General features: G+C 30.7%; 2 protein-coding genes, 1 long non-coding RNA gene and 2 pseudogenes across 3 annotated transcripts; 3 read left to right on the top strand and 2 right to left on the bottom strand.

Annotated features, from left to right (window-relative positions):
• The first annotated feature begins 5011 nt into the window (after nt 1-5011).
• LOC149062300 (uncharacterized) lies at nt 5012-6973 on the top strand (annotated as a pseudogene).
• Nucleotides 6974-8599: 1626 nt separating this feature from the next.
• On the bottom strand, nt 8600-10899 carry LOC149062299 (uncharacterized). Its single transcript, XM_089215283.1, has 5 exons — nt 10825-10899; nt 9562-9793; nt 9184-9432; nt 8932-9101; nt 8600-8839 (listed from the first exon to the last, which is right to left on the bottom strand). Exons 1-4 carry the CDS (start codon nt 10897-10899, stop codon nt 9076-9078), a joined length of 582 nt encoding a protein of 193 aa, XP_089071409.1. The 3' UTR covers nt 8600-8839; nt 8932-9075.
• A 4246-nt stretch (nt 10900-15145) lies between these two features.
• On the bottom strand, nt 15146-16281 carry LOC149062298 (uncharacterized; annotated as a pseudogene).
• LOC149062297 (uncharacterized) lies at nt 15382-18435 on the top strand. The gene is made up of 3 exons (XR_016189528.1): nt 15382-17236; nt 18034-18230; nt 18297-18435. It is a non-coding gene; the product is annotated as an uncharacterized LOC149062297 (long non-coding RNA).
• Nucleotides 16401-17052, top strand: LOC107170476 (protein GVQW3-like). The gene is made up of 3 exons (XM_089215282.1): nt 16401-16497; nt 16578-16848; nt 16908-17052. The coding sequence occupies exons 1-3, from the start codon at nt 16401-16403 to the stop codon at nt 17050-17052; spliced, it is 513 nt and encodes a 170-aa protein (XP_089071408.1).
• Nucleotides 18436-26794: the final 8359 nt, after the last annotated feature.

The raw sequence follows: 26794 nt of genomic DNA, 5'->3' as shown, positions 1-26794 counted from the left end.
TTTAAAACTAAATACTCTATTGGCTTCCATTTACCAAAGAAAGACAAATGTAAGATTTGTGAAAAAAAAAATGAAAATGTAAATAACAACGAAGAAGAGATTCAAAAATATAATTGTCATATCAATTTAAAAGAAAAAGCTAAAGCTATGTTTTTGAGTGATCAGAAGAAAACTGAGTCAGACAAGAGCTTTTTGTGCATCAGTTTTGATTTGGAAAAAGTTTTAAATACACCTTATGGCAATAATATGAATTTTTATTACAGCCGTAAGTACTCTCAATATAATTTAACAGTGTATGAATCTGTTACAAAAAGAGTAGTATGTTATCTTTGGGGAGAAGGAGATGCTAACAGAGGTTGCAATGAAATAGCCACTTGTATGCATGATTACTTAATGGATATAGACAAAAAAAAATCCATTAAAACTATTGCACTCTATTGTGATTCCTGCTGCGGTCAAAATAAGAACCATGTCATGATTGGAATGCTGAACAAATTTATTAATAAAGCAAAATATGTGACTTCAGTCAAAATCACTTATTTGGTACCAGGGCATACCTATATGCCTGTTGACGCGATTCATTCTACTATTGATAATTTTTTAAAAAACAAAACTGTTTGGGCACCATCAGAGTGGCCTACTCTGATAGCTAATTCAAGAAAAAATCCTGGTCCACTTGAAGTAAAAGTGATGAAGTTCAATGATTTCTTTGACTGGAAGACATTTACTTGTTCAGTTATGGGAAAGACCTTAATGACTGATAATAAAAAAGTTGTTAAAATCACAAAAATGAAAAGTGTTCAGTTCACTAAAGGAGAAGGAATACAGGTGTTTTTTGATTATGATGAACAATTTGAAAATATTATGATTCAACATTCTCCTAGAATAAGAAAATCAAAAAAGGCAAATACTGAAGTTTTAGTGGAACCACAACAACTCTATTCATGCCCAAGAAAAATAATATCACAAAAGTATTTTGATTTAATAAAACTTTGTAAACAAGAAATTATACCAACAAGGTTCCATGATGAGTACAAAAATTTAAGCCATGACAAAAATATTTTGGATATGTTAACAGAAACTGACGAGGAAGATGATGTTTTAGAAGAAAAAGATTGACTTTGAAATAAGAAAATAATATTAAAAAATATGATAGATTTATGTTACAGTTTTACAGTTTTACAGTTTTACAGTTTTATTGCAATTAATTTATTAAAACTAAGTATTAAGTATTATATTTTATATTTTAATCCTCTAATCTAATAAGTACTTTTTATTTTATGTCTGTAAAATGTTCATTTTATGTCTGTTTACTCATTTGAATTGTGATATTGTTATTTTTTGTTTTATTAATATAACTGTAATATTTATAAGTTAAATGTGTTAATAAGATACCTACAGATGATTTATATAATTCACTACACATTTTAACATAATATAACCAAAATACTGGTATATATATTATTATAACTAAGTATTAATTAGATTTAATTTCCTATTAATAATATTATGAACTAAAAAGACTTTAATTGTGATAATATTGTTATTTTAGTATTTTAATTTTACTTACTTTAAAAATAAAACCAAAAAGACTTGGAAGCCTGTTATATTTCTTACATTATACCTAATTATGTTTAAATTCTATGTCATATTTTATATTACAGGTAAATATTAGAGTAAAGTTTAATAGAAAACATATTTTTTGAATTTCTCAGTAATTTTTGAGAAAATAGTGAGGACCATAATATTAATATGAATACATACCAAGCTATGCTTATGCATGTCTGTCTTAGTTGAGGGTAATTAATATCAAAAAGTAACAGATAATAAAATGTATATACAAATAATATGGTTAATAGACAAACAACCATCATAGCCATAATATTAATATTTACGAAGGGAGAGGGGGAAATATGATAGATAAAGAATATGAAAAATAAAAATTTACTTATAATTAATTGAGTTATACAATAACTTATTTAATAACTTTGAAACTAAAATAATATTATAACATTTCAACAAAGTGCGTTAAAAGACTAGTGTAAGCGCCATGCATTAATCAACACGACAACATTTTATTTGTAAGCGCCAAAAGTGAAAAGTGTAAGCACCATTGAGCTATATTCGAACATTTATTTTATTGTAAGCGACATAAGTTACACAATATTAAAAATATTATTTTTATCCCGTAATTTTTTTTTCGAAATAATTTTTTTATAACTACACATATAATTTTCATGAAAATCCATCAGATATTCGATTTTTAAAGTGTTTTTTTTAGTTCCTGTAAAATAATGAATATGTCGCTTACGCCCTTTTACCTAATAGGGCTCGATATGTAGTTATAAATAAAAAAAAAGAATTTAAGTTGGTTATTATAAAACTATATACCTAATAATCATAAAAAATTAACCAATAAAACTTTAAAATTAAATACAAGGTTTCTTATGAGTTGTTCTTATTGTAGTTAAAAAAAAGTCAACATCACAATTTTTTTTTATAAGCGTTTATAGTTAAAATGTTTACGAAATATGTCAAACTCACGAAACATTGCATGTAATTTTTTAGTTGAAAAATCATAAAATTTTTTTTGTTTATATCTAAGGTTAAAAAAATCAACACTAAGTTTTCCTTAAGTTTTTCTTCAAAGAGCTATAGAGAAAACTCGAAATGTCATTATAGGAAAAATGTTATGTGCGTTTGAATTTTAAATTTTTACGAAATGGCGTAACGAGAACGATTTATCCTCAAACGATTTTAAATATTTGTTATTAGGGCCGAGGGCCGTTCTCCGACAACTGATAACAACCAATTTTTTCTCCGACAGTCAGAGTGACCAACCATGAAAAAAAAAATGTCAAATTGTTATTTGAAATAAATATATATAGATACTATACATATCTGATCCTAACCTACAAAGTTTGAAGTTGAAAGTTCGTTATATGTACACATTTTAGTTTTAACTGTTGGAACTGTTGGAAGCATTTTGTCATGCTAACAAGTTAGTTCTAAAAAAATATTTTTGATGAAGATAATTATTTAAACGTATTTTATTAATTAAACAAATACAATAATACACTTTATATTTTAAACTACTGAAGTATAAATGCATAACTGTAAACAAATGCAATCAAATTTAGTTGGTTGAACAATTACTATAGTTCTATAAATAAAAGTAAAATAAATTTAAAAGAATATTACAAACATTAATAAAGACCAGATAGACTTAAACAATATTGGTGGCATTTCAATGAGGAATTGGATAAACAACTACATTTTTTCCAACAGTATATTTTTATTATTTTATTTTATATTATAATAAAATATAATCATATATTAAACAACTTCCAGCCCTGTGGTTTTCTCATCTGATGTTCATTAATACACAAACAAAAATAATAAATAATAATATATTATGTATTTAAATTTTATTTATAATAAAGATATATCTACTACAAAATTTAAGTTTGTAGAGTCTACAATAATGACAGAAGTAAAAACAATAGAGCATTATAATATTGTTGGATTTAGATGACCTTAATTTCAAAGATTTTCATTTTAAGCGGTTTTATTCTTAAAAATAAGCTTTTAAGTTTCGACGATTCAGATTACAAATTTGTTTACTTTTTAGCACAAAATTTCCCTAACGTCAATTTAATAAAAATTATGTTGGTAATGGAAAATATTTGAGGTTATATCATGTTATCAAATTTATGTTTGTCGGAGAACGACCCCCATCTCTTGTTATTATTCAAAAAGTATAAGTCGTAAATACTTGAAAATTTCACCAGTTATTTAGATTGACATTTTCTTCACATGATTTAATTTTCAAAATATTTCGCTTATTTTAATGCTATTTTTAGGCATTTGAAATATTATAAAAAAATTTTTTTTTATTTTATTTTTTTTTTTGGTTGTAAATATCGATAAAAATTTTTTGGCCGAGTCAAAATACTTGAAAATTTAATACAAAGTTCCTCATAAGTTAGTCTTATAGTGATTCAAATATTATAAGAATACACAATTTTTTTTTTGTTAGCATTTGAAGTTCAAATATTAACAAAAATTCGTCAAAATCATGAATATTTGCAAATTATTTTGTAGATGTAATTCATAAAAATTTGTGTATTGTAAATTATATTGTTAATAAAATGTCATAGGTAAAAATAATAATATACCTATTCATTAATAAACAAATATTAAAAACAAATAATAGATATGTAAAAGTAATAGTTAAAAAAATATACATATATAATAATAATAATAAATAAACAAATAATAAGAAAATAATAATAAATTAAATCACAATGCAAATTAATTAATAAAAATGGAACAATTAAAGGTACAAAATTATATAACTAATGAATATGTTTAAATAAATTGAACCTAAATAAATAAGATTTTTGTTTAAATTTTCATAATATCAAAATATAAATAATTAATATGATATACCTATATATAAACATATAGGTATAGAATTATAATAAAATAATTATAAAAAAGAACACATACATTTAAAAAAAATCATACAAATGATTTGAGTTACAACAGCCTAAACTAAAGGCAAAAACAAAAAAAAAAAATAAATAAAATTAAGAATAAGAAGAATAAAAACAAACAAATAAATAAATAAAATAAAATATTAAAATAAAAATGTGCAAAGATCACATAAATTATTAAAGATAAACTAGCCTAAATGAGCAAAAACATTATATATTTTTGTAAAAAAAAAATTATTCAAAAGATACTATTGTATACAAATAAGTCTATATACAAAATAAATATAATACTCCTTATAAAAGTATATATATAAAAAAAAAGAAGAACTTTAATTTTAACTTAATAACAATTTACAACAATCATAGCACGTAACATAAATTATATATAATTATTTATTAGTATTAAAACTATCTATATTATATTGCATATGTTTTAGAAACCATTGTATCCTACTCTACATATTTATAAATTGTAAAACAGAATTTCACATTCAACATTAAACAAAATCAAAATGAAGTTCATACATCTACTATTTCTCTTGCTATTACACATGGCACATGGTTTTATCGCATATGACTGTAATGGACCAAAAATCAATATAACATCATTTAATAGCCTCTTTGTGGAACCATGCGAACCACCATCAGAAATCAACACCCAATTAATTCCAAGAATTCGACTACTACAAAAAACAGATACCTATCTAACACCCTATAAAACATGCTCAATAATAATAAACTACTTTATAAGTAGATATTCACTTTTAGAAGATGCTCAAATGGTTGATAATGGATTCTTCATAGAAATACTTGAATTAGGTAGTGCTCGATGCTCTGAAATACACCAAAAACTAACATACCACCTACCAAACGGAGGGATAATTACGGGTTTAAAAATTAAGGAAACTACGTTATCGTCAGTTACAGTGGCCGGTTTTGTAGACAGACATGGAAATTGCAAAGGCACTACATTTTCATCTGAGAAAGGTACATGGCAAGAAGCTATAGTTCAAGCTAACTATAAAATCACTCTTACTGAAGGGTTGGCCATAGTAAACCACAAACAAAACACATTAACCCTCCCAACCGGTTCAACTTTAAAATTATCCAATCAATACGGTTTGGATAATTATAAAGGGGAAGTAGTATGGGACGCAAATACTTATGATTGTGAAACCCACGAATTTACCACTCTATATGACGGACCTGCAACATTAATAACTTCGAGTAATGATAAAACCACTCGAACATATCTAGTAGAATCGGACCAAATTATTTTTGCGCTACAACACATAAAATCAACATACATATGCAATATACCAGCTACACAAACTGATCATTCTCAATTAACTATAATTATAGACCCATTATTTTTTCATTACTTTAAAACCAAAAATATACATCAACAAAATATAGATTTAATGGCCTATATAAATACTAAATTGGTTTACATTGACAATCGTTTTAAAGCATCAGTAACAACTTTATATACAGACCTAATCCAAAAACAATGTGAATTAGAACGTAAAGTACTACTATACAGGCTAACATTAGCCACGTATAGCTTATCCGAGTTTGCATATTCCATGGACAAAGGTCCGGGCTATACTGCATTAAAGGCTGGAGAAATCATATACCTACTGAAATGTAAACCAGTAGAAGTAGAAATCTCACAAAAAAATACAATTTGTTATGACGAACTACCAGTTATTTACAATAATCAATCATATTTCATGGCACCTAAAAAAAGAACTTTACAAAAATTTGCAACAGAATTAGATTGTAATCATATATTATCATCGGCATTTTTACTTGACGGAGAATGGTATACCTCGTCACAAAATATTAGAGAAATAAAAAGACCACAATCTCTTAAACCCTCTACAAAATAGACATGGACATATAAAAACATTGAACATTTAATGACTGCAGGAATTTATAATTATGACACCATGAAACAATTTCAACAATATCTAGTACTTCCCCAAGAAATAGAAGCTTCTCAAAAAAATTTAGCAAGACAAACCACGGGTTTTACGATAATGGATCACAGATTAAATCTTAACTCATTAATTGACGAAAATACCATTAGCAATATGGTAGACAATAAACTAAAACAAATGTGAAGCTGGTTTACCGTTTTTGGCGAATTTATATCCGGTCTACTAGGAATATTTTTTATATGGAAAATAATTCTAAACCGCATTAACATAGGAATTAACGTTTCTCTTTTATATAAAACATTCAGTTTAAGCATAAAACTAATAGCAGGAATATTTACAAGCGTCACTCACTTCATTATGCACAACGCAAGGAAAGAAGAAGAACAACAACAAAAACAGCATAAACAACAAGATCAACCACTATTAATTTTAAATCAAAATCACAATTCACAAGGCAAAATCAATAAATCAATCACAAATTCAAAACAAAAAACTATATACCCAAACATCAATGATTCTTACTCCGTTTGAAGTTTTTGGTAAAAGTGTTGCTGTTAAACTTAATCAACTTCCTAAAAGACAAGCACTTGCGTTGCAATTGAAAATACAAACCATCTTAACAAAGGAATTGTTGAAGTACGATGAAAGCCGCGAATCAAATAATAAACAAACTCAAATTTATCATGATACATACACTCCTCAATCTCTTCAATCAAACTACGAAGAAGGACAATACCATTTACTATCTGATTCATCCTCATCCATTGATTTACATATTCCATCAGTAAGTTCAATTTATACATATAATGGATCTTCTGAGCATAATATTGAAGACACAGAAGAACCCGCATCGCAAACATTTGCAGAGTTATTTAGTTCCAAAAGTCAATAAAAGTTATATATCAGTGTATTTATCATTTTTTTTTCTGTATTTAATTGTTTTTTATGTATATTATATATTTCATAAGCATTGATATAATTATTTAAAGTGAAATTAAATTTATTATAATAAAATTACCTTTATGAAATTTTCCAAAATATTATGTATTTCTGTACAAAAATCAGGTACAAACAAACTTATGGTATATTTGGACACTAGAAAAAAGTACTGTAGTGATGAATCCCTAATAGCACATTAACCCCCCAAGGAAGGTCTGGGGACAGTCTATTCAGGCAGCGTGTATTACAACGGGATGCTCCTGTTTCGGTTATTAACCGTCCCGGAAGGTCTCAAGACGGTCTGTAGACTTCCAAACGTCCGAGTTCAGACCATACCACGACCTTCCCAACATTTACCTAATATGACCTTTTATTATAATACCTAATTAGGTCAATTCTAATGCCTACTGAGATCTTAATTGTTGCCAAACACGGTCCCATTTAAGTCGTGTTAGTTCCTAATTGTTACCATTTAGTACCAAACTGTCTTCAAATAGCTGTTAAACATTCCCAGTAGTCTCAAAAAAAAAAAAAGAAAAGTATTCTTACTAAATCAAAAAGCTTCTTATTAAATTATTTTATTGTGTATAATTTTTTAGATTAACACTTTCTTCCCAGAGCTCTAACAAATACACTGATAATATATTAATCAATAATAAGTTTAAATAAACAATAAAAATAAAAATATATACATATAGGTAAAATTGTGAATACTTTATTATAATAACAAATTATCATTATGGTACATGAATAAAAATATGACGTATATATTATAAGTTACTAATACATAAACATATACCTAATAAATGTATAATATAATGTGTTAATGTGAACATATGCTGTGAAAATACAAGAACAATAAATACATAATACATATGTACCAGTTGTTAATATGAATAAAACAATTGAGTATTAATTAATATAAGAAAAGCATTTTTAGCCACAACAAAATGGATACAATAAATTCATAAGTATGCTAAATATTATTCAGTAAAAAATTAATTTATCACATTATTACATTATATTAATAAAAGATTTAGATCCTGGTGTCAAATATTGAAATTATCAACAGCAAACAATACATAAACAAATTCTTATTTACCTACACTAAATAAAAATGTGATTTTTATATAAAAGTTACTTATACATAATATATAATTAGGGCATAATTATTATGCTGTTTTGAGAATACAATTGATTTACCAATAGTTCATATGAAAAATAATAAAATATTTTATGTATGCAAATATAATAAATTTAAAATAAAAATGATTCAATTAGCATTAAAATAAAACATATTATATAAAAAAAATGTATTTTTTTAAAATTAAGAGTCTCGAAAATTAACGATTTGACTGCCGCCGACAATATGCCGTTCTTTTGCATGTTTAAGCCATCCTGATACTGCTTTGTGTGCAGAAGAGACGCTGTCATTTTTAACGTTTTTAAGAATAGCATCTGTAACAATATATAGATACAATATATTATATATAAATCATAAAACATTTAACATTTTTAGGACTAACATTTTAACAAGATAATAAACTCACTTATAATTAAAAAGAAATAAAGACTTGAGAGGTTCCTTTTCTTTTTTGTTCATTGGACCTTTGCCTGTTAAAGACACTTGTCTTCCCAAATTATTTGTAAATATTAAGTCCATAATTGATTTGGTTACTTTTCCGATGTTTGAATCATGGAAAATTTTTAATTTTTTCATCTAAAAATATGAAATCTAACAATTAAAATGTATATATATTACATAACATGAACTATACATGCCAGTTTTTTACAGAACACACCGTCATTTTTAAGAGTAATATTAATTTCTCTTAAAGACTCCAAGTCGTCAATAGGAAATCTTTCGAGAAAAACATCATTGTCATAGTCATCATTATCATCAATACTTTTATCTTGAAACTTAACAATTTTTAAAACATCTTTTATTAATTCCTCTTGTCTAGACATGTCTAAAACGATTTTGTTTATTTTTGTATTCATTTCAGTCAGTTTTGTAACGACATATATCTGTGAAGTTTTATCATACTCAACTGAAAAATAAATTCAAACAAATAACATACAAGTACAAATAAAATGTATTACAAAAACAAATATACATCGAATTACAATCTAACAATACATTCAGATGTTAATTTAATTTAGCATATAATATAATTTACCTTTCTTTGGCCACTTGGCAGGAGATTGGGATGAATGAGATGGAAAGAGATTTCTTGCTATGGAATTGATTTTAGAACTTGGTGAAGTTTCAGGAGAAATCAACAATGATGGAGATAAAATCACATTATTGTTTTCTGTTAAGCTACTACTTGCAGACAGATCATTATAGATTGAGATTTTTTTGATTGTGCTGAAAAATGTATTAAAACGATTTATAAAATAAAAAAATTTCTATAAACCAGTATTAACTTATCAAAATATAAATGAAATAAATTTCATAAATATGACAGTTAAAAATATAAACATATTGTTAATAAAGATTAATTACAGTATAGGTACTAATTGAAACAAGGGATTATAGACTCTCTGGTAATTATAACCACAAATATCCAAGTCTGTTATTTTGTAAGTTAGTGAAATGGGTTGTTGATTTAATTGAGCAAAGATTACCATCAATTTGCCATCATAAACTGTTAAAGTTTGAATTAATTGAAATTATTAATAAAAGTTTTAATACCAACATCTCGTTATGTTCTACTCACGGACCACTATTTGGAAAAAAATGTATTGCGTTTACAATAAAAGTAATTGTCCATAACTGGTGCACTCAAATAAATAGAATTCTTGCTGGTAAAATCTATGTTTCCCAAAATGAAACCTATCAAATAAAAATTAATGCCTTTTCACGTTACAAAACCTTTTAAAAAATATCTCAATTTAAAAAAAAAAAAATTTCTAATTACTGTTATTTACTCTGATTAATTTACTAAGAATGTATTATATATTATTATTATGATTATTATTATTATAATCAATATTATTATTATTATTATTACTATTATGTATATTGTATTATGTTAAATGTTAATGTATTGTTTAATCGTTCACACTATTAGTTTATTCAATTTACTGAAATTAGAAAAATTAGTTTCTTATAATGTTTATTATTATTATTATTTTAATCTATTCATTAATTATATTTTATTTATTCATATAATATATTTATTATTTGTATAATATATTAATATATTATATAAAAAAATATTAAACGTTAATGTTAATACTAATCATAGTATTACAATTTGTAGGTATTTAAATTAAAAAAATGTTCAGTATTAAATTAAATAATTTGTTTATTTATTATTTTTTTCAATAAACTATGAATTAATTAAAATAAAAAAGTAAATATAGTAAATTATGCTATATAATAATATTTAAATACAACAAAGTGCGGGATTATTTTTGAAGCCCCCAGCCGTTACGGTGTTTAGCTCCATTCGCCGAACACCAGGAGCGCTGTTTGCAATGTCCAATATCATAACACAGTAGTTGCTCATCTATTAGTATACTAGTCTATGCTTAAGCCTCAAGGATGGTAAGTATGTAGCATGCAAACAAGTTTTTGATGGTACCCAAAAATTTAAGTATTTAAATAATATTTTTATTTTTCATATTAATACATTAATATTAATTTTTTTCATGTAATTTGCAATATTATATAATATAATAATAATATAATATATAATACTTTATATAATTTAATAATTTATATATTATAATATAATATAGAATTTGTAATTTAACGATTTACAAAAGGTGGACAAGTTGTGAAAAAAAATGAAATTTGGTTAGTTAACAGTGAATAAATAGCACAAATTGTATATATAAATATTTATTAATTCAATTCAGGAAGTCGACGACAAGGGTTTAATCAGTTTGACTAAATTGAATGTTATCAAAAAAAAAAACAGTTAAATAATTGGTCATCAATCAAAACAAAATTTGTTTTTTAATTATAGTGTCTTATAGCGTATGGTCAGAACAGTAAATTTCGGTTAAATTGTGCCAAAACCAAAATCTGATTAATTCACGTATAAAAAAAACCACACATAAACATTTCGAAAAAGTAATTTGAATTACAAATTTTTAATAAAATCAAAAAAAAAATCTAAAACTAAGACCTCATTATAAAATATAATTTAACAAAAAAATCGAGTTTGAAAATAAAATAAAAAATTCAATACGAACAATAACTCGAAATAGAATTAAAAAAGTTAAAAGTTACTCATTATTGAGGCCAGAGCGTAACACTTACGTAAATTAATATATCGGGCAAGGAGAACACACACACACATAATCACCGTTGTAATTATTGTTTTATTTTTGTATGTTCTTATTTCAGTCCCGTGTGAATTATTTAATATGTAGATATCCCCGTTATCGTATGCCGCCGCACCGGCTACGCGGATATTAATTAACACGGCCGCCGCGACTTTTTATCTCGCATCGTACGTAGTCGGGTTAACACGGCGTGTGCCAAAATATTTTATTATATAATAATTTCATCTCAAAATAGTGAAAATTTGGTTTTATTATAATCATTAGCGCCAGAAGAGCCTACTTATTATATTGTGATACAAATTAAATTATTATAACTTTGTGTCGGCGCGAATCGCCAATTTTATTACATTTGTGTGTTAACACCATTTTGCGTGTTTTTATTTTTATGTTATTATTATATAGCTAGGCAGCGGCTGGCCAGCAGTGCACCGACAACCTGTGAGTTTTATTTATATTATTATTTATGCTATAATACATATTATTTAGTTGTTAGGCGAAAAGGGCCATTTATTTATTATTAGTATTTTGTTGAGCCATGAGGGCTATACATATTTATTATTGTTCTGTCGTGCCACAAGGGCCGTACATTATTTTGTACTATTATATTCTATTATGCCATAAGGGCTATATATATTTATTATTATTTTTATTATACTTATTTAATTTTTAAGCCATAAGGGCCGCACATTAAGTAATATTTATATTAATTATTCTTACACGAGCATCAGCTCTGATAGCTGTGCTTATCATTATTTGGTTTGGTTCGTGCCATAAGGGCCGAGCATATACTCTCACTCTGTTGGGCCAGAAGGGCCAATTTATTATATTTGTATTGTCAATCACAAGGGCTGCACATCTGCATTATTATACTTATATTACTTAGCCATAAGGGCTGTGATTTATTAATATTATTTTTATACATTTGTATTGCTGTGATTTTATTATATATTTGTATTATTATTATTGTGTATTATACAGCAACAGCAACTATTAGCAAAAACCTTGTTACCATTTTATTATTATTTGTTTTATTGTACACATATCTACATACATACACACATTCATACACAAATACACACATTTCACAACACGCATTACGTAGCTCGACAGTATTTGCCCGGCCATCCCGACCACTGCTGTTCGAGCTATTACACCACTACACACCTCGCAGTCCTCGCATATTTAAGACCTAGGTGTTAGTGGTGAGCAACAAAGGTGTCCGGAGTGCGCATAATATCATTATATACTTCCGGCGCTATCACTCATAATAATCTATTTTGGATTTAATCTTATTTAAATAAAATCTAGATTTCATAAAAAAATCTAATTTGTTAAAAAAAATGTAATTCAAATATACAAATCTATTTTTCCTAAAAATCAATTTGAGAAAATAATCAATAAATTAATGACTATAAGATGGTGATTTGAAAAATTAATATAACATAGAAATAATACATTGTGTTAAATGTTATAACTGTAAACGGTATTTAACAACATGCTTGTACATTTACTAATATACGATGGTTAAATTTTTTTGTAAGTTGACAATTTCTTTGTTAAGTACTGATTTAAAATATAATGAGGCTTAAATTAAACTAGTCGAGCATTTCCTTGGTACCCCAACGTAAATAGGCTATAAATCGAGAACGGTGATTTTACGTCGAAATTTTCGGAGCAAACAAGAACAATCGAAAGCCACGGGTTTGGTTCCGAAATTCGAAACTGGGGTAGCCAGAGAAATGCACCTCATTTTACACAACACGCGCTACTTAGCTCAACAGTATTTGCCCGGCGATCCCGACCACTGCTGTCTGAGCTATTACACCACTACACACCCAGCTTCTCCATAATTTTAAGACCAAGGTGTTAGTGGGGCGTAATTATAAGTTGGCGACCGGGCGCGCGTATTATCGTTATATACTCCCGGCCCGTACAATACCGATCATTTTTTACCTCTGGGCCGAGCACCCGTGCAGATGAGATGCAATGCTTTCGAAGGTCCAAGGGAAGAGACCGGACACGAGTCTACGACGACTATCGGTGAGCCGGAAGCTCATTAGCTGCCGGCCTAGTGGCGCGGTCCGCTCCCTCGTCCCGGTCACTCTGCTGAAGGAGGAGCCGAGGACACGACCATTGCCCGCGGAACTGGCAGCCCTGCACCACCCGAGCCTTGTCTCGGGAGCACAAGCCTGTCCGTAGCGGCGTGGCCGTGCCTGACTTAGAGAAAACCGACCCGACAGCAACCAATAAAGGACACCACCAGGTCCGTATCTCGAAAAAGAGAAAGGGCCTGGCAACATCCAACAAAGGACATCGCCGGGCTCGTCTTCCCAGCAAAGGAGGCAGCCATATGACATCCAGCAAAGCACATCGCGAGCCCACCCGTCACGGGAGAAAACCCAACGAAACCCAGTTAAGGACGACGGCCGGTTTCCCGTCCGCAACCGTTAGGGTTAGCGCCGGTGTACTCGTTCACGACAACCCTCAGACCCTATGGCCGGGTTACGCCCTCGACGCCCACTGACCGAACGACACAGCAGGACAGTCAGCTTTTTTCGCAGGTTGCTCCCAGCCAGAGGTATAGGCCACCGCTCCCGGGTACACGACTTGGCGTCATACGCCTTCGCATGCAACCCCTGGGGCCAGTTCAACTTACAAGGTACCGACCTTTGTCCATGACCGGAGATACCAACCTCCGGAAGTTCTACTCCACGCGAGCCGCAGCTAATTAAGGAAACGATCTGGCGTAACTTGCGTCATAACCACCTAAGGTCACGGGGCAGTCTATATATTGACAGCTGGTTCGGTGTTAGCAAGCCGCCGCGCCGCACGCTATGTTCCCGGTACCAGTATCTATCTCCTCGTGATGTGGATGCCCCGACCGCGAGGGAATTGTGCAGGTTGCCAACCCCGCAACACCAAGCGAAACCCCAGAACTTGGATGTGATTTCGCTAGATGGAACTGAGGTGCAATCAGAAAAATCAGACTCACCTGAAGTAGTCTTCTAATTCTTGTATAGAAACAGGTTCATTTGCCAACCTTTCTTTTGATTTGGTTTGTTTTTGAGCAGAGAGAAACTAGTAGTCTTCAACTTTCTGTTTTTATCAGAGTGGTGGTTGCCTATGATGGTAGTATGGTTCTGTAGAATCATAATGCTATGCAGCGGGTTTGACTATTGAAGTTGACAACTTCATTTTTGCAGGAGACTTTCGCAGCTGACGATACCTAGTTTATAGAATATGTTAACAATTTTAATATTTTATTACTTAGGAAAGTGTAGCTAGTTTTTTATTGTTCGTAATATTTCCTAATAAATATTATATTAATCTTTTCCATTTTCGCTGTCAATGCCACATCCGTTTTAATGTAATTTGTTTTTTTATTATTAGTTATAGGGTTCCAAAATTGTACTACCTTTTTAGTTCTAATATGATATTTGCATAAGAAAAATAATGAATTATTTATATAAGCATAGAAAATGGAATAAAATCTATTATTGTGTAACATTTAATACGTTGAATTGTCCTCTCAATATGTATTCGAGCTTTTGCTATCGATTCAGTCTGAATAATTTGTTGTGCACTAAATTGTTAAGTATTTAGGAAAGGTGGAATATTCAGTAAAACTCCAGGAGGTAAAATATCACCAATTAAAAATCCCTTGTCTGCCATTATAACATCATCGGGAACTAATTGTTCTAAGATACCACTTTTTAAATTTATGATTTTGCCTGAGGTTGAGCCTGGATATAAGCTGCTCACTAATTTAACAACACCTTTTGGAGCAATTCCAATAAGGACTTTCCAAGTTTTTCTGTGATTATAACTTCTGTAAGTATCCCGTTGTATATTCATTGATTGGTAGGATACTGATCTATACATTTCAGTGCAATCAATTATAACTCTACAGTTGGGGAATGGTTTAAATGCATTTGGCAAACAAGTTTTATTCTTATACCTTTGATGGCCATTCTTTCATAAATTTAGAAAAAATAATGTTACGTAAAATATTTATCCAAGTAATAAGTATATTACTTACAGTGGCTTTACTACACTTACACCTTACAGATAAATCAAAATGAGAGAAATTATGTCTTAATTTAATAAAGGTCATAAGAATCTGAGCAGGCTTACTAATACTTTCAACAGTCCTCTTCAAATGATAATTAAATTAAACATTTTTTTACTAAATTGTAAAGAGCCATTAACGCAGTATTAAGGGTAGCCCTGTGTATGAATTTATCAAATCATTACTTTGATTTAGGTGTTAAGTAAATGCAATTGCTAAATTATGTAACTGTAATTTAAGTTCTTCGTTTTTTTTTTTTTGTAAAAAATTATGTTCAGCATCAACCACCACGATAGAACTATTTGCATGATAGCTTTTTGATCACGCACTAAAAAAAAAAAAATATATTTATGTTTAATTAATTTAAACATTCTCTACTAATTGCATGTTTAATATACCTTAAATTTGATGATGAATTATAATTTAACGATAAATTTAGTGGTTCATCACTAATATCATTGGCTGTATTTGTTGTTGAGATACTTTCATGGCTAAGTGAGTCATCTGAGATATTAGTATCAGCTTGCATGGTTACTTTTTTTAATAAAATTTCGTTTTTTCTTTTTCTCTGGTATTAAATTATGCGGATTAAATTGATGAGATCGGTGAAGGAGAAACGTAGGCTCATTATTTTTTTTATCATCTGAAATGACTGCTACAAAAACGAGCACTCCACGTTCATCTATTCCTCTTGATACAACTTTCAGTGACATGTCGCGAACAAGTTCAGACCAGAACGGTTTTAGTACGTTACGTTTTTTGTCCGTGAGAAATTTTCACGATGGGCGAGTTATAGCGCACTAACCTCTATCACTGAATATTCAGAGTATGAAGTGAGAAGTGCGATCCGTTTTCTCGCTCAAGAAGGAGTCATTCTCACTGAAATTCATCGTCGACTTGTCGAGGCATATGGACCAGATGTTATGAATCGCCAAAACGTCACCAAAAGGGTACGAGAATTTCGAGAAGGAAGAATGAGTGTGCACAATGAGGAGAGGAGCGGCCGGCCGTCTTTTGTGACCGACGATTTCATTCAAAAAGTCGAACAATTCATCCAAGAAGATCGTTGTTTGACTCTCGACGAACTTCTCGAGAAGCATCCAGGTGTTTTCGATCTGTTCTGTACGAAGTAATCACGAATCGACTTGATTACAGGAAACTGAGTGCTCGTTGGGTTCCAAAAATGCTTACGGAAGAACGTCTTCTGTTTGTGATTGAGGCAGGAAGAATGTTTTTAGAACGTCATGATGAACAAGGAGAGGAATTCTTGGACAGTATAGTGACAGGGGATGAAACTTGAATTTCCTAGATTAGGTTAACCAAGAGACAATCGATGCAGTGGCGCCATACACATTCTCCCAGCGCCGACGACGAGGATCACAAACATTACACGACCACATGGCTACAGGAGGTGGCGCGAACAGAGTACGACGCCGGCATACAAAAACTCATACCACGTTACCAAAAGCGTTTGGAACTCAATGGTGATTATGTCGAAAAATAATTAGATATATACCTTTAATGCTATGTAATTTTTTTTAAATAAAACGGTTTTGTGTATTTTTGGTAATAATTTTTTTAGTGATATTGAATATCTATAACCTGGTTTTTTCTTAAATTTACACATTAAATGAGATCTAACAATCAAAAGTAAAGAAGGAGATAACAATTTTTGACATTGCTTTAAAAAATATCTGTGAAAATAATTTTTAGCTAATATATTACTTAGTGTTGGCACAGTCTTTTCCAAACTCTTAATTTTTTCCTTCGCTTTTTTCATTTACGTTCTTAAAATAACTTTCCTGGGTGTAGAATAGGATAAATGATCTGGTGTCTGAGAATATGATTCATAGGTAGTATTGAAAGATAAGCCTAAGATATAATACAAATTAATAACATTTTTATAAAAGAGAAAATGGTTCGTCTGAATTATTAAAGTATTATATTTAAAAAAAAACTAAATATAGGTTCCTATATATTTGCCTTAATATGATAAATCTATAATTCATTATTTAATTAACTTGTACTAGTACATGGAATAGGACTTGAGCTTTCCGTTGGTGTAGAAAGATCATGTGATTCGTTTGTTGTTAAATCACTATTTGATTCTTATTTGGCGAGAATTTCATCTAAAATTTGTGAGAATTAAATTATTTGTAAAAGTCTCTTTTTTTCCCAAAAGCCAGCCAGTACTATAAATATCTTACCACTGAACAATGTAGAGGAGCTGCAAATTCTGTCAACCTGTTTTTTTTTATTGACATTATGGAACATTTTGTAGGTTTTGAGCGGAATGGGTAATAACGAAAGACAAGCTTCGAACGACAACACACTTTATTTAATATTATGTTAAAGTATTGTAGACCTGTGTGACGTTGACGACGGTCAGGCAAAAGCTGCCTCCGTCGTCCTCTGTTCTGGCCGGGCCGGAATAGGAAATTCATACGCTTCTTAAAACATGAGCAACTGTTACAAGAGGTATTTATATTTCATCTTATTTAATTAATTTATTTATTTAGAAATAGATTAATTACGTGATATCAGGTTCGATTGGAAAAACGTTTACCGGGAGAAGCAAGTCCAACACGTCGTAGAAAGTACAGAGATGTTAATAACAAAAGTAATCGTGGAAAATTGCTCTGAAATACCAACAGTTCAATATTTAAGAGGTTTATTTTATAATGTTCAGTATTAATCACTAATTTTAATTTAAATAATTAATTTTTTAACTATGATGTTTTTAAAAATTTTTCACAATTATTTTTTTATAAGGATCATACTAATTACTAACACTATATTATTTAACAATTATTATACATTTTGCACACAATATATTTATAAAAATAAAATAAATAAATGATATTATGAATAAACCTTTAAAAAAAATCAATTTAATAGATATTTTCATAAAATTTATTTTGACAAAGATATTTTGACCAAAGATATTTTGACCAAAGATATTATGACATGGAATCGAAGAGACTTGCTCTGTTTTTGCTTCAAAAATAATTAGGATACCAAAAAAGAATGTACAAAAACACCAAATCAACAAAACTGTTGAAGAAATAATTAGAAACTTTTAACTTTTAAAATTTAAATGCTTTTAACTTAAAACAGTTATAACTTGCTTGTTATTATGTTAAAACAAAACAATATGTTATCATGAGAAATTCTTGATATCATACAGCCATAACATATTACCAATTCACTAAAACATATGAAATTTAATTTTTCTATCAATGACACACTGATATGAGAAGTACAAAAATTTGTTTACATTTTTACGATTTGGAGAGTGTATTATTGGGTTTTTCTTAATCTGTGGTGTGGTAGTGATAAGAAGAGATTTTACAGCTGACAACAATGGTGAAACACAGTCTTAGATGATACACTTAAAAATAAGCAATAATCTATAATAAAGAGTAAACATATTAATGAATAAAGATACTGTAAACTAAACATTTAGTATGCATAAATAAAAATCAGTATCAGTTACTAATCTAGGAGTTATTAAATAGACGGAGCATCCCACGAGGAGGATGGTTGTGGGAGTAGTTATAACGGTGACTGGGAACATGGAAAAGAAAGTGATTTATTGTAGAATTTTCAGGAAAGCAGAAAGTGACAGAAGACAGAGTCAAAGACATCAACTGTACCATTAAGGAGAGAAGTGATGGATTAGCATCTACTTGGCGAGAAGCAAGAGTTGGGATATAAGATAGAGGCATAAATACATTTTATTTATAATGATCCATATTTTATAGTTTTAAATAGATAACCCTATTTATCTATAATCTTGGTGTTTACTAACCATATATAGGTAACTACTTATGTATAGTATAACAATATCGGTAACTAGCTTTCTCTTAAAGCAATCGTGAATACAATAGAATAGTCCATCTATGTCGTCAATATCTATGGTTGAGTAGGAACGTCCAGTGACTTCACATGCTGAGAAATTTTACAATAATTGGGACGAATAGGTTGTTTCGTGAGTATTCACTGGTGGCGCGACTACGGCTCCGACAGTAGTAATGATCAGCAACAGCTGACTACGAGAATAATAAACACTGGATTCTAAGGAGAATTCAATGTAATTTTCATAGAGTGATAAGGCGCATTCTCCATTACTATTACTGAATTTTCTTTCATTAAGAGGACGCCATACCGAAAGTGAAACTTATACAACGACCGAGAGAACGCGCTGTCGGGTGTTTTCGCGATGCGCAAGCACGCGAGTTTAAGCTGACGATTGTGCTCATTCGTAAGCAACGTTTTTTATTTTCTCAACCTTCATCTGTGGAGGATCGCATAATTTAATATAAAATGGATGCACGTTATACGTACATTATGCGGCATTGCCACCGTAATATTTTTAATATTTGCGCGTCCTTACGCGACTTGTATTTATTGCATTTTTAGATACTCAATAAAAAATATATATAATACACTAATACAGTAAATAATATCTAATTTAAAACAGTAACCTTTTTAGTAAGTAAATTAGGTAATATTTAATTGGATATATTTTTTTACGTTATACTTCTATTACATAGGTATACTTTTTAAATTACAGTTTTTGGGAATTTTTTAAACATGATATAGTAGAACTTATCAAAGCTATCTATTATTATTTATAAGATCCTACTTTTTTACAAAGATAAGATTAAGATATGAATTTAATAATAAATTAAATAATAGGTTCTGTTTAGGTTTTTCTGCCGTATTATTTATCTCAAACTCTTCATCAAATTTTATTTGTTGGATATTAGTCCAATTTGTAGTCTGAATTATAAAATAGCATAACTTTTGTTGCGTTTTAAGTATTTAAATTATTTAAAACGAAACACAAATATTAGCATTTGGTAAAAGTTTCAAATTTCTATAACTAAGTATAGCTATGCTTACCTTTTATTTTAATTATAACAAAATTCAAAATTTGTCATAACTAGGTTTGCCCGACTAAAAGCCGAAATATGACATTTTGCCTAAGGATTGTGGGCAGTTCGCATTTCGGAGCTATTGAATTGGCTCCCAAACTCAGGTAATCGTCATTTTTACGTATTTAATTGGCTCCCAAGATTTATGCATTGAGTTGGCTCCCTTTTTATTTTATAAATCAATTGGTCATCAAAATTGTTTGAAAATAAATTCAACTATAAGTACGTCTATATGTTATAACGTTATACGTTAAACATATAAAAGTTGAAAAAGTACGTGACTGTAATATTTTTAGCGACACAGTGTTGGTTTGTCTTGAAATTATCAATTCGTTAATCCGATAACGTATTTATACAACCTATACAGGTATAGTATAGTATTTCACTGATATCATTAAAACGGGTGTGAAAAGTTGGGTGACCAAAGCTAGGTGACTAATTTTTTCGGTTAGGTATACTTGCATACTCGGTTGCATTACAGTATTTTCTAAGCGCCCACCGTTTATATTGCCGTTACACAAACGGTTAGGTTAGGTTAATCTAGGTTTATAGAACCTATGTTTCTATGTTTATAGAACAAACAGTTCTACTTCCATTTCTGACCACAGGATAGCGGCATAGGATTTGTCACAAACTATTTTGTTTTAAATTATTTAACCGGCAAAAATAAATTAACAATCATAGCTACATAAATATAATATCTACATAATATACAGGGGCGTATTTAAGGGTGGGGCCCATGGGTCCCGTGCCTCCAACATTCACTGTATTTTATACCTTTTTTTTATTATTGAAATTATTAGCCTCTTTACGCTCTCTTACTTTTCAACACGATTTAAGATTTATGAATAATATCTTAAATCGTGTTTATAATATTTTTGTTGTATTCGAGAATCAGTGTTGCAGTGTTTTAATTATATGTTTTATTAATTATTATACATTTTTCCAATAAAATTGTATGTTTTTATCACACATGTATTTGGATTATTTGGTTATGAATAATATGAATGATGATAATATTTATTGAGATGAAAAATATGAAACATTTTATATCTCTAACGCCACATATACGCTAATTTAAATTTTGAACTATTTGTTAGTGCCCTCCTCATAAGTCATTTCTAAATACGCCCCTTATAATATACATGACGATAACAGTTTTATATTTATATTTATATTTATAATATCGCATTGGAAGTTATTAAATATTAATATTATAAAGGACATAACATACATATTCGGAAAGCCAGGAAAATTGTCTACCTGACCATATCGTTTCCAAGAACCACCGGAATTCCTTAGTAATCGTACTTAGCTCACGAAAGACCCAGGTGACTGTTTTCAGTATGACGCGTAACGTTTACGCGCGTGTGGTTTTTATTTTTTTTGGCCGTGTTCCGGAAGGTGGCGAAGCACTTAACCTACATATTCGGAAAGCCAGGAAAATCCACTATCTTAAATATCTATCACTTAAATAAATATTTTTAAATACTTAGTATTAAGCATTTATAATAGTTAAGTACATAGTAGTAATCTAAATAATACATTGCCATTCATAATGTTAGACTGAAGTATGCAAGCATTGCCCAAGTATTTGGGCACATCAATACGGTAATGACCAAAACTCTTTAACATATACTCAAGTTGGTCATTAGTCAATATTACTGGCTCACGATTGCGAGCTAGTAATTGGTGACCAAATACAATTGAATCTGATATAATTTTACTTATTTCCTTGTAAGTTAAGATAAAAAAAAAAAATTAATTTGGAAAAAAAAAAATAAACTCCAATTATGCTTACATTTTCATAAACATTTTTTTTTTCCTATTTTGACATACCAAGGCCTCTTTTTCTGCATCTATCAAAAAATTGATAAATTAAATTTTATAATATTATAAAATAATTACTCACCAATACTTGTTGTTAACATCAATACTAATTGTTCATGACTTTTATTATTTGGTGGATCTAATATGTATAAATATATTGTTAATTAAATATTTAAATTTTAATTATAAATTAAATATTTAATTTAAAATATAATATAATAAAAAAATTTTATATTTGATTATTGTTATTAAATAAACTGTAAAAAATTTTTGTGAATATACTGTAAAAATTAAATGTTATTGTAATATAATAAAAAAAATTTATATTTTATAATATTAAAAAATAATTACTCACCAATACTCTGTTCATAAATATAATCGATTTTTTCCTTTGGTGGATCTAATATATATGTATAAATTGTTAAATAAATATTTAAATTTTTAATATTATAAAGTAACTAGGTATTCATAATTATTAAAATAAAAATAAAGTAATTACCAATAAAATCCGAAAATTTTAAATTGTCAAAAACATTTCTGTATACATAGAATTTAACGCTATTTTTTTTCGCTAAATGTAGCTTGATTAACGTAAGTTTTCGCAACATTATAATTTTTTACAATAAAAATTTAATTCAAACCGTGGAACAGGTGGTTTTAAAAAAATACAAAAACGGACAAAAGACGTCTTCACCTCAAACCGTGGACAGTGGAACAGGTGGTTTCGATGATTTGTATTTCGTAGCTGATCGATAATTATTTTATTTTTAATATACAATCTATGTGTTCTCCAAAGCTCAAAGTTCACCTTTTCAAAATAATTGGTTTTGCCACCACTACAAGTGTAATTCGTTTACCAGGGGACTTAAAACTGTTTGGGGGTATAGAGCACATCCATGGCTTCGTTAGGATGTCCCCTTTTTGGGAAATGCATTTTGGATACTTACAATTTGCATAAAGTTGTGGTGAGGTCGAGTTGTCCAGAAAACGGTATATCGGTGCAGGATTACATGGGTAAAATACTGATTTTGACCCCACTACAAGTCTAATACGCTTCCCAGGGGACTTAAAACTAATTGGGGGTATAGAGTAAGTCATGTAGAGTCGAGGGATATCTTTTTGAAAGCGGTAGTACCAAATTTTGATTTTTAGTAATTTTGTTTACTATGATATGCATCGGGAAGACGTAATATGCACTACTCCGGTAGAAACTGTGAGCTTTCGGCCTTTTTAAGGGCTTACTGACCACCCATCACACAAGGGGAACACTTATGTGATGACCCATAGACCGAACCGCGTGGTGTCTTTTGGACATGTCGGTAGAATCTATGGGTTTTGATACACACAGTGGGAAATGAATCCCAAAGATTTATTTAAAAGGGAAAACAGTAAATAAAAATAATATTAATAAAAGAAAATATGTGGCAACATGTAAGGTAGTGATATGATTGTATTTTACATGGCAATTACAACTCAAAAACAAGATATATTTTAGAATAATTTAGCACATTGTAAAGTGCATGATGATACAGAAAAAAAATATAATATAATATTATAATTTGGCACATGGCAGAGTGCATAATACAAAAAAAACAATATATAATATAATATAATTTGGCACATGGCAGAGTGCATAACACAGGGAAGAAATATAATACTCGTATAATATTATATAATATGTAATACTGCAACAAAAAAAGAAATATAAAGCTACGGCTCCGACACGCGGTTACCGGCCATTTCTTTAAAAAGAGAAAGAAGAAAGAAAGAAAAAAATGAGTGTACGAGAAAAATTATAGATGCATATATAATCGGACAAAAAGAAGGGGTATTTGGGGGAAATAATAATACTTGGCGACTGCAGCTGGTGTCTTGAGGTGTTGGTAACCGGTGGCTGTGATAGGCTGGCCTCGTGGGCCGTCGATACACCTTAACTCGTGATCGACACGGCCCATCTGCACCGGTTACGTTGGATACTGTTGTGGATATTGGTCGCTGGGCCCTCCACAGCCCCAGATGGTAGAATTAGCCCATCATGGCGTCGACGAGATACATGAACAAAACATTGACCGCGTGGTTGTTGTTGGACGGATCGACAGACTGGACGACAAGTTTTACATATACCGGTGTACCGGGCCGCGGTCGTGACAAGAAGGAAAAAAAATATGCCGAGAGAAGTCAACGGGCGCCGGACGGCTCGTCTTGATGGTGACCGTTGTTGAAAATGTGATGGAGTGGGGCGGGGACAGTGTTGCTTTTCGCGGGGATTTTACATAATTATTGGGCTTCAGCTGTCTTGTCGGCGTTTACCGGTGGAGACGATCGTATCGCCGACAGCGCAGGTAACCACATCCGCGGAGACAATTCGCCGGACACTATGTTCAGGAGGGGTTGGGGGGATAAGTGAGGATATATCATGACTATTGTTCGTCTTAATCGCAACGCGCTATTGTGATAATAGAAAGACCATTAAAGTAATGGTCGCAGACCGATAGGTATGATAATTTAATTGTTGTAGGGAAAGGTGGGTTTAATGGATAATGATATTATAGAGGCCTAAAATTCTGTGACGTTACATAACCCCCCCAACAAGTTGTTGAAGTTGTTACATAAGTCAGAACTGAAAACCACTTGTTGTAGATGAAAGGCACTGAATCTTTTAGGGGATCATAGACATATAATGAACAAAGGAGTATAGCATAATAATTTTAATGGGGAAACAATATAATAACTGGTTGGGGTTCAAGAATAAATAATTGTTTAGGGTATTAACATCACACTAATAATAATAAATTTACCGCACGTTAGTGCGAAGGCACTTGATAATAATATAGAAAAACCAGCACAATATAATAAAAAATGCAAAATGATCAATGTCATAATACTAAAAAAATGAGATAATATAATAAAAATCCTACACATCAGTGTACGGGGCACGTTATAATAATAAAAAACCTACAACTTTTAATAATGGAAAACCTACAACTTTTACTATCCTGACTAGTCCGGGGAGTGATGATGATACCACAGAACCAAATAAATATCCTAACGGGGAAACCTATCGGGGGAACCTAACAGGGAAATAGGGACTCTAGATCTGTCTATGCCTTTACTGGGGTCACGACAGAAATAGGTACGACTACACTATGGGAGCTTAGTGTAGAAGGGACAAGACAAAAAAAATAAAAATAAATACTATTGTGTACAGGCAAGGTGGGAAATGACCTTACACTGCATAAGTTACTCTGGACATTATTTTTACACACATGACAAGTCATGGTGGGACCTACCGGGGGATTAGGGGGGCTAACAAGAAAGTTCCTGCATGTTGTAGTGAAAGGGCGGTCAAGAGCGGAGTCTGGTGGCCCCTTTACTCCCAGAGGGAGTCGTCCCTCCAGATCATAGATATACACGACACAGTGAACCGCAGAGTGATCGACCCGGTCGCGCCTACACAAACACCTCCAGGGAAGCCAGCTTTTACACCAACCGCCCCGGACATGGGTAGACGCGAACCGCTGAGACCCGTAGGCTGCCGCACCTGATCGGTCCAAGGTCGTGTCCTCCCTGGTTCAGGATGTCACTACAACACCGGTTTTTTTACGAGAAGAGTGTCGCAGACTCTTTGCCGTGCAGAGAGTCCCTCTCTGCCAGACGGGGGTCCTACCGAGCTGGGGTGAAGGGGGACCAACGAATTTAAAGAAAGTACTAGAGACAGAAAATAGGCGGAGTAAAAGGGGACGAGGGGGGGACAACGCGGAAAGTTACGAATTAAATGACCCGGGATTGATTGTCGTCACAACCATTTGTGCAAACACCTTAGTATTGAATGGCGCTAGCGTACGGGGATGTCCCCGTGTTCGGCAGAGCACATCCCATACAACCAGAATTGTTTCACGCTATCGCGATGGAGCGCGGCTCGTACACAGTGGTGGTTTCGGATCAGGCAGAACACACCACGTGTTTGCTACCCATCAGATTGGGTCGGTGGTTGATACCGTTTTAAATGAACGATATTATGAGTGCCTTGTGGCGTATGATCCTCGGGATGAACTAATTCATAGGCATTGACAGACTTAACATTGATTATTTTGTAGGGACCATCATAGAGTAAAAAGAACTTTGATATTTTTTTGTCGACCTGATTACTGAGTTTATGTGTTTTGACGAGGACTAGATCATTTACTTTAAAGGAGGGAGTACCTAATTTTTTCTCATGGCGTTTTTTACGGGCTTCTGATTTTGATATTTGGACTTCATTAGCTAATATTA

Source organism: Diuraphis noxia, unplaced genomic scaffold (assembly GCF_037042655.1).
Source record: "Diuraphis noxia isolate RWA-SAM2 unplaced genomic scaffold, SU_Dnox_SAM2 contig0001, whole genome shotgun sequence".
NCBI classification, from domain to species: Eukaryota; Metazoa; Arthropoda; class Insecta; order Hemiptera; family Aphididae; genus Diuraphis; species Diuraphis noxia.
Note: the sequence above shows the minus strand (reverse complement) of the source record. Positions and strands in the feature narration are given on the sequence as shown.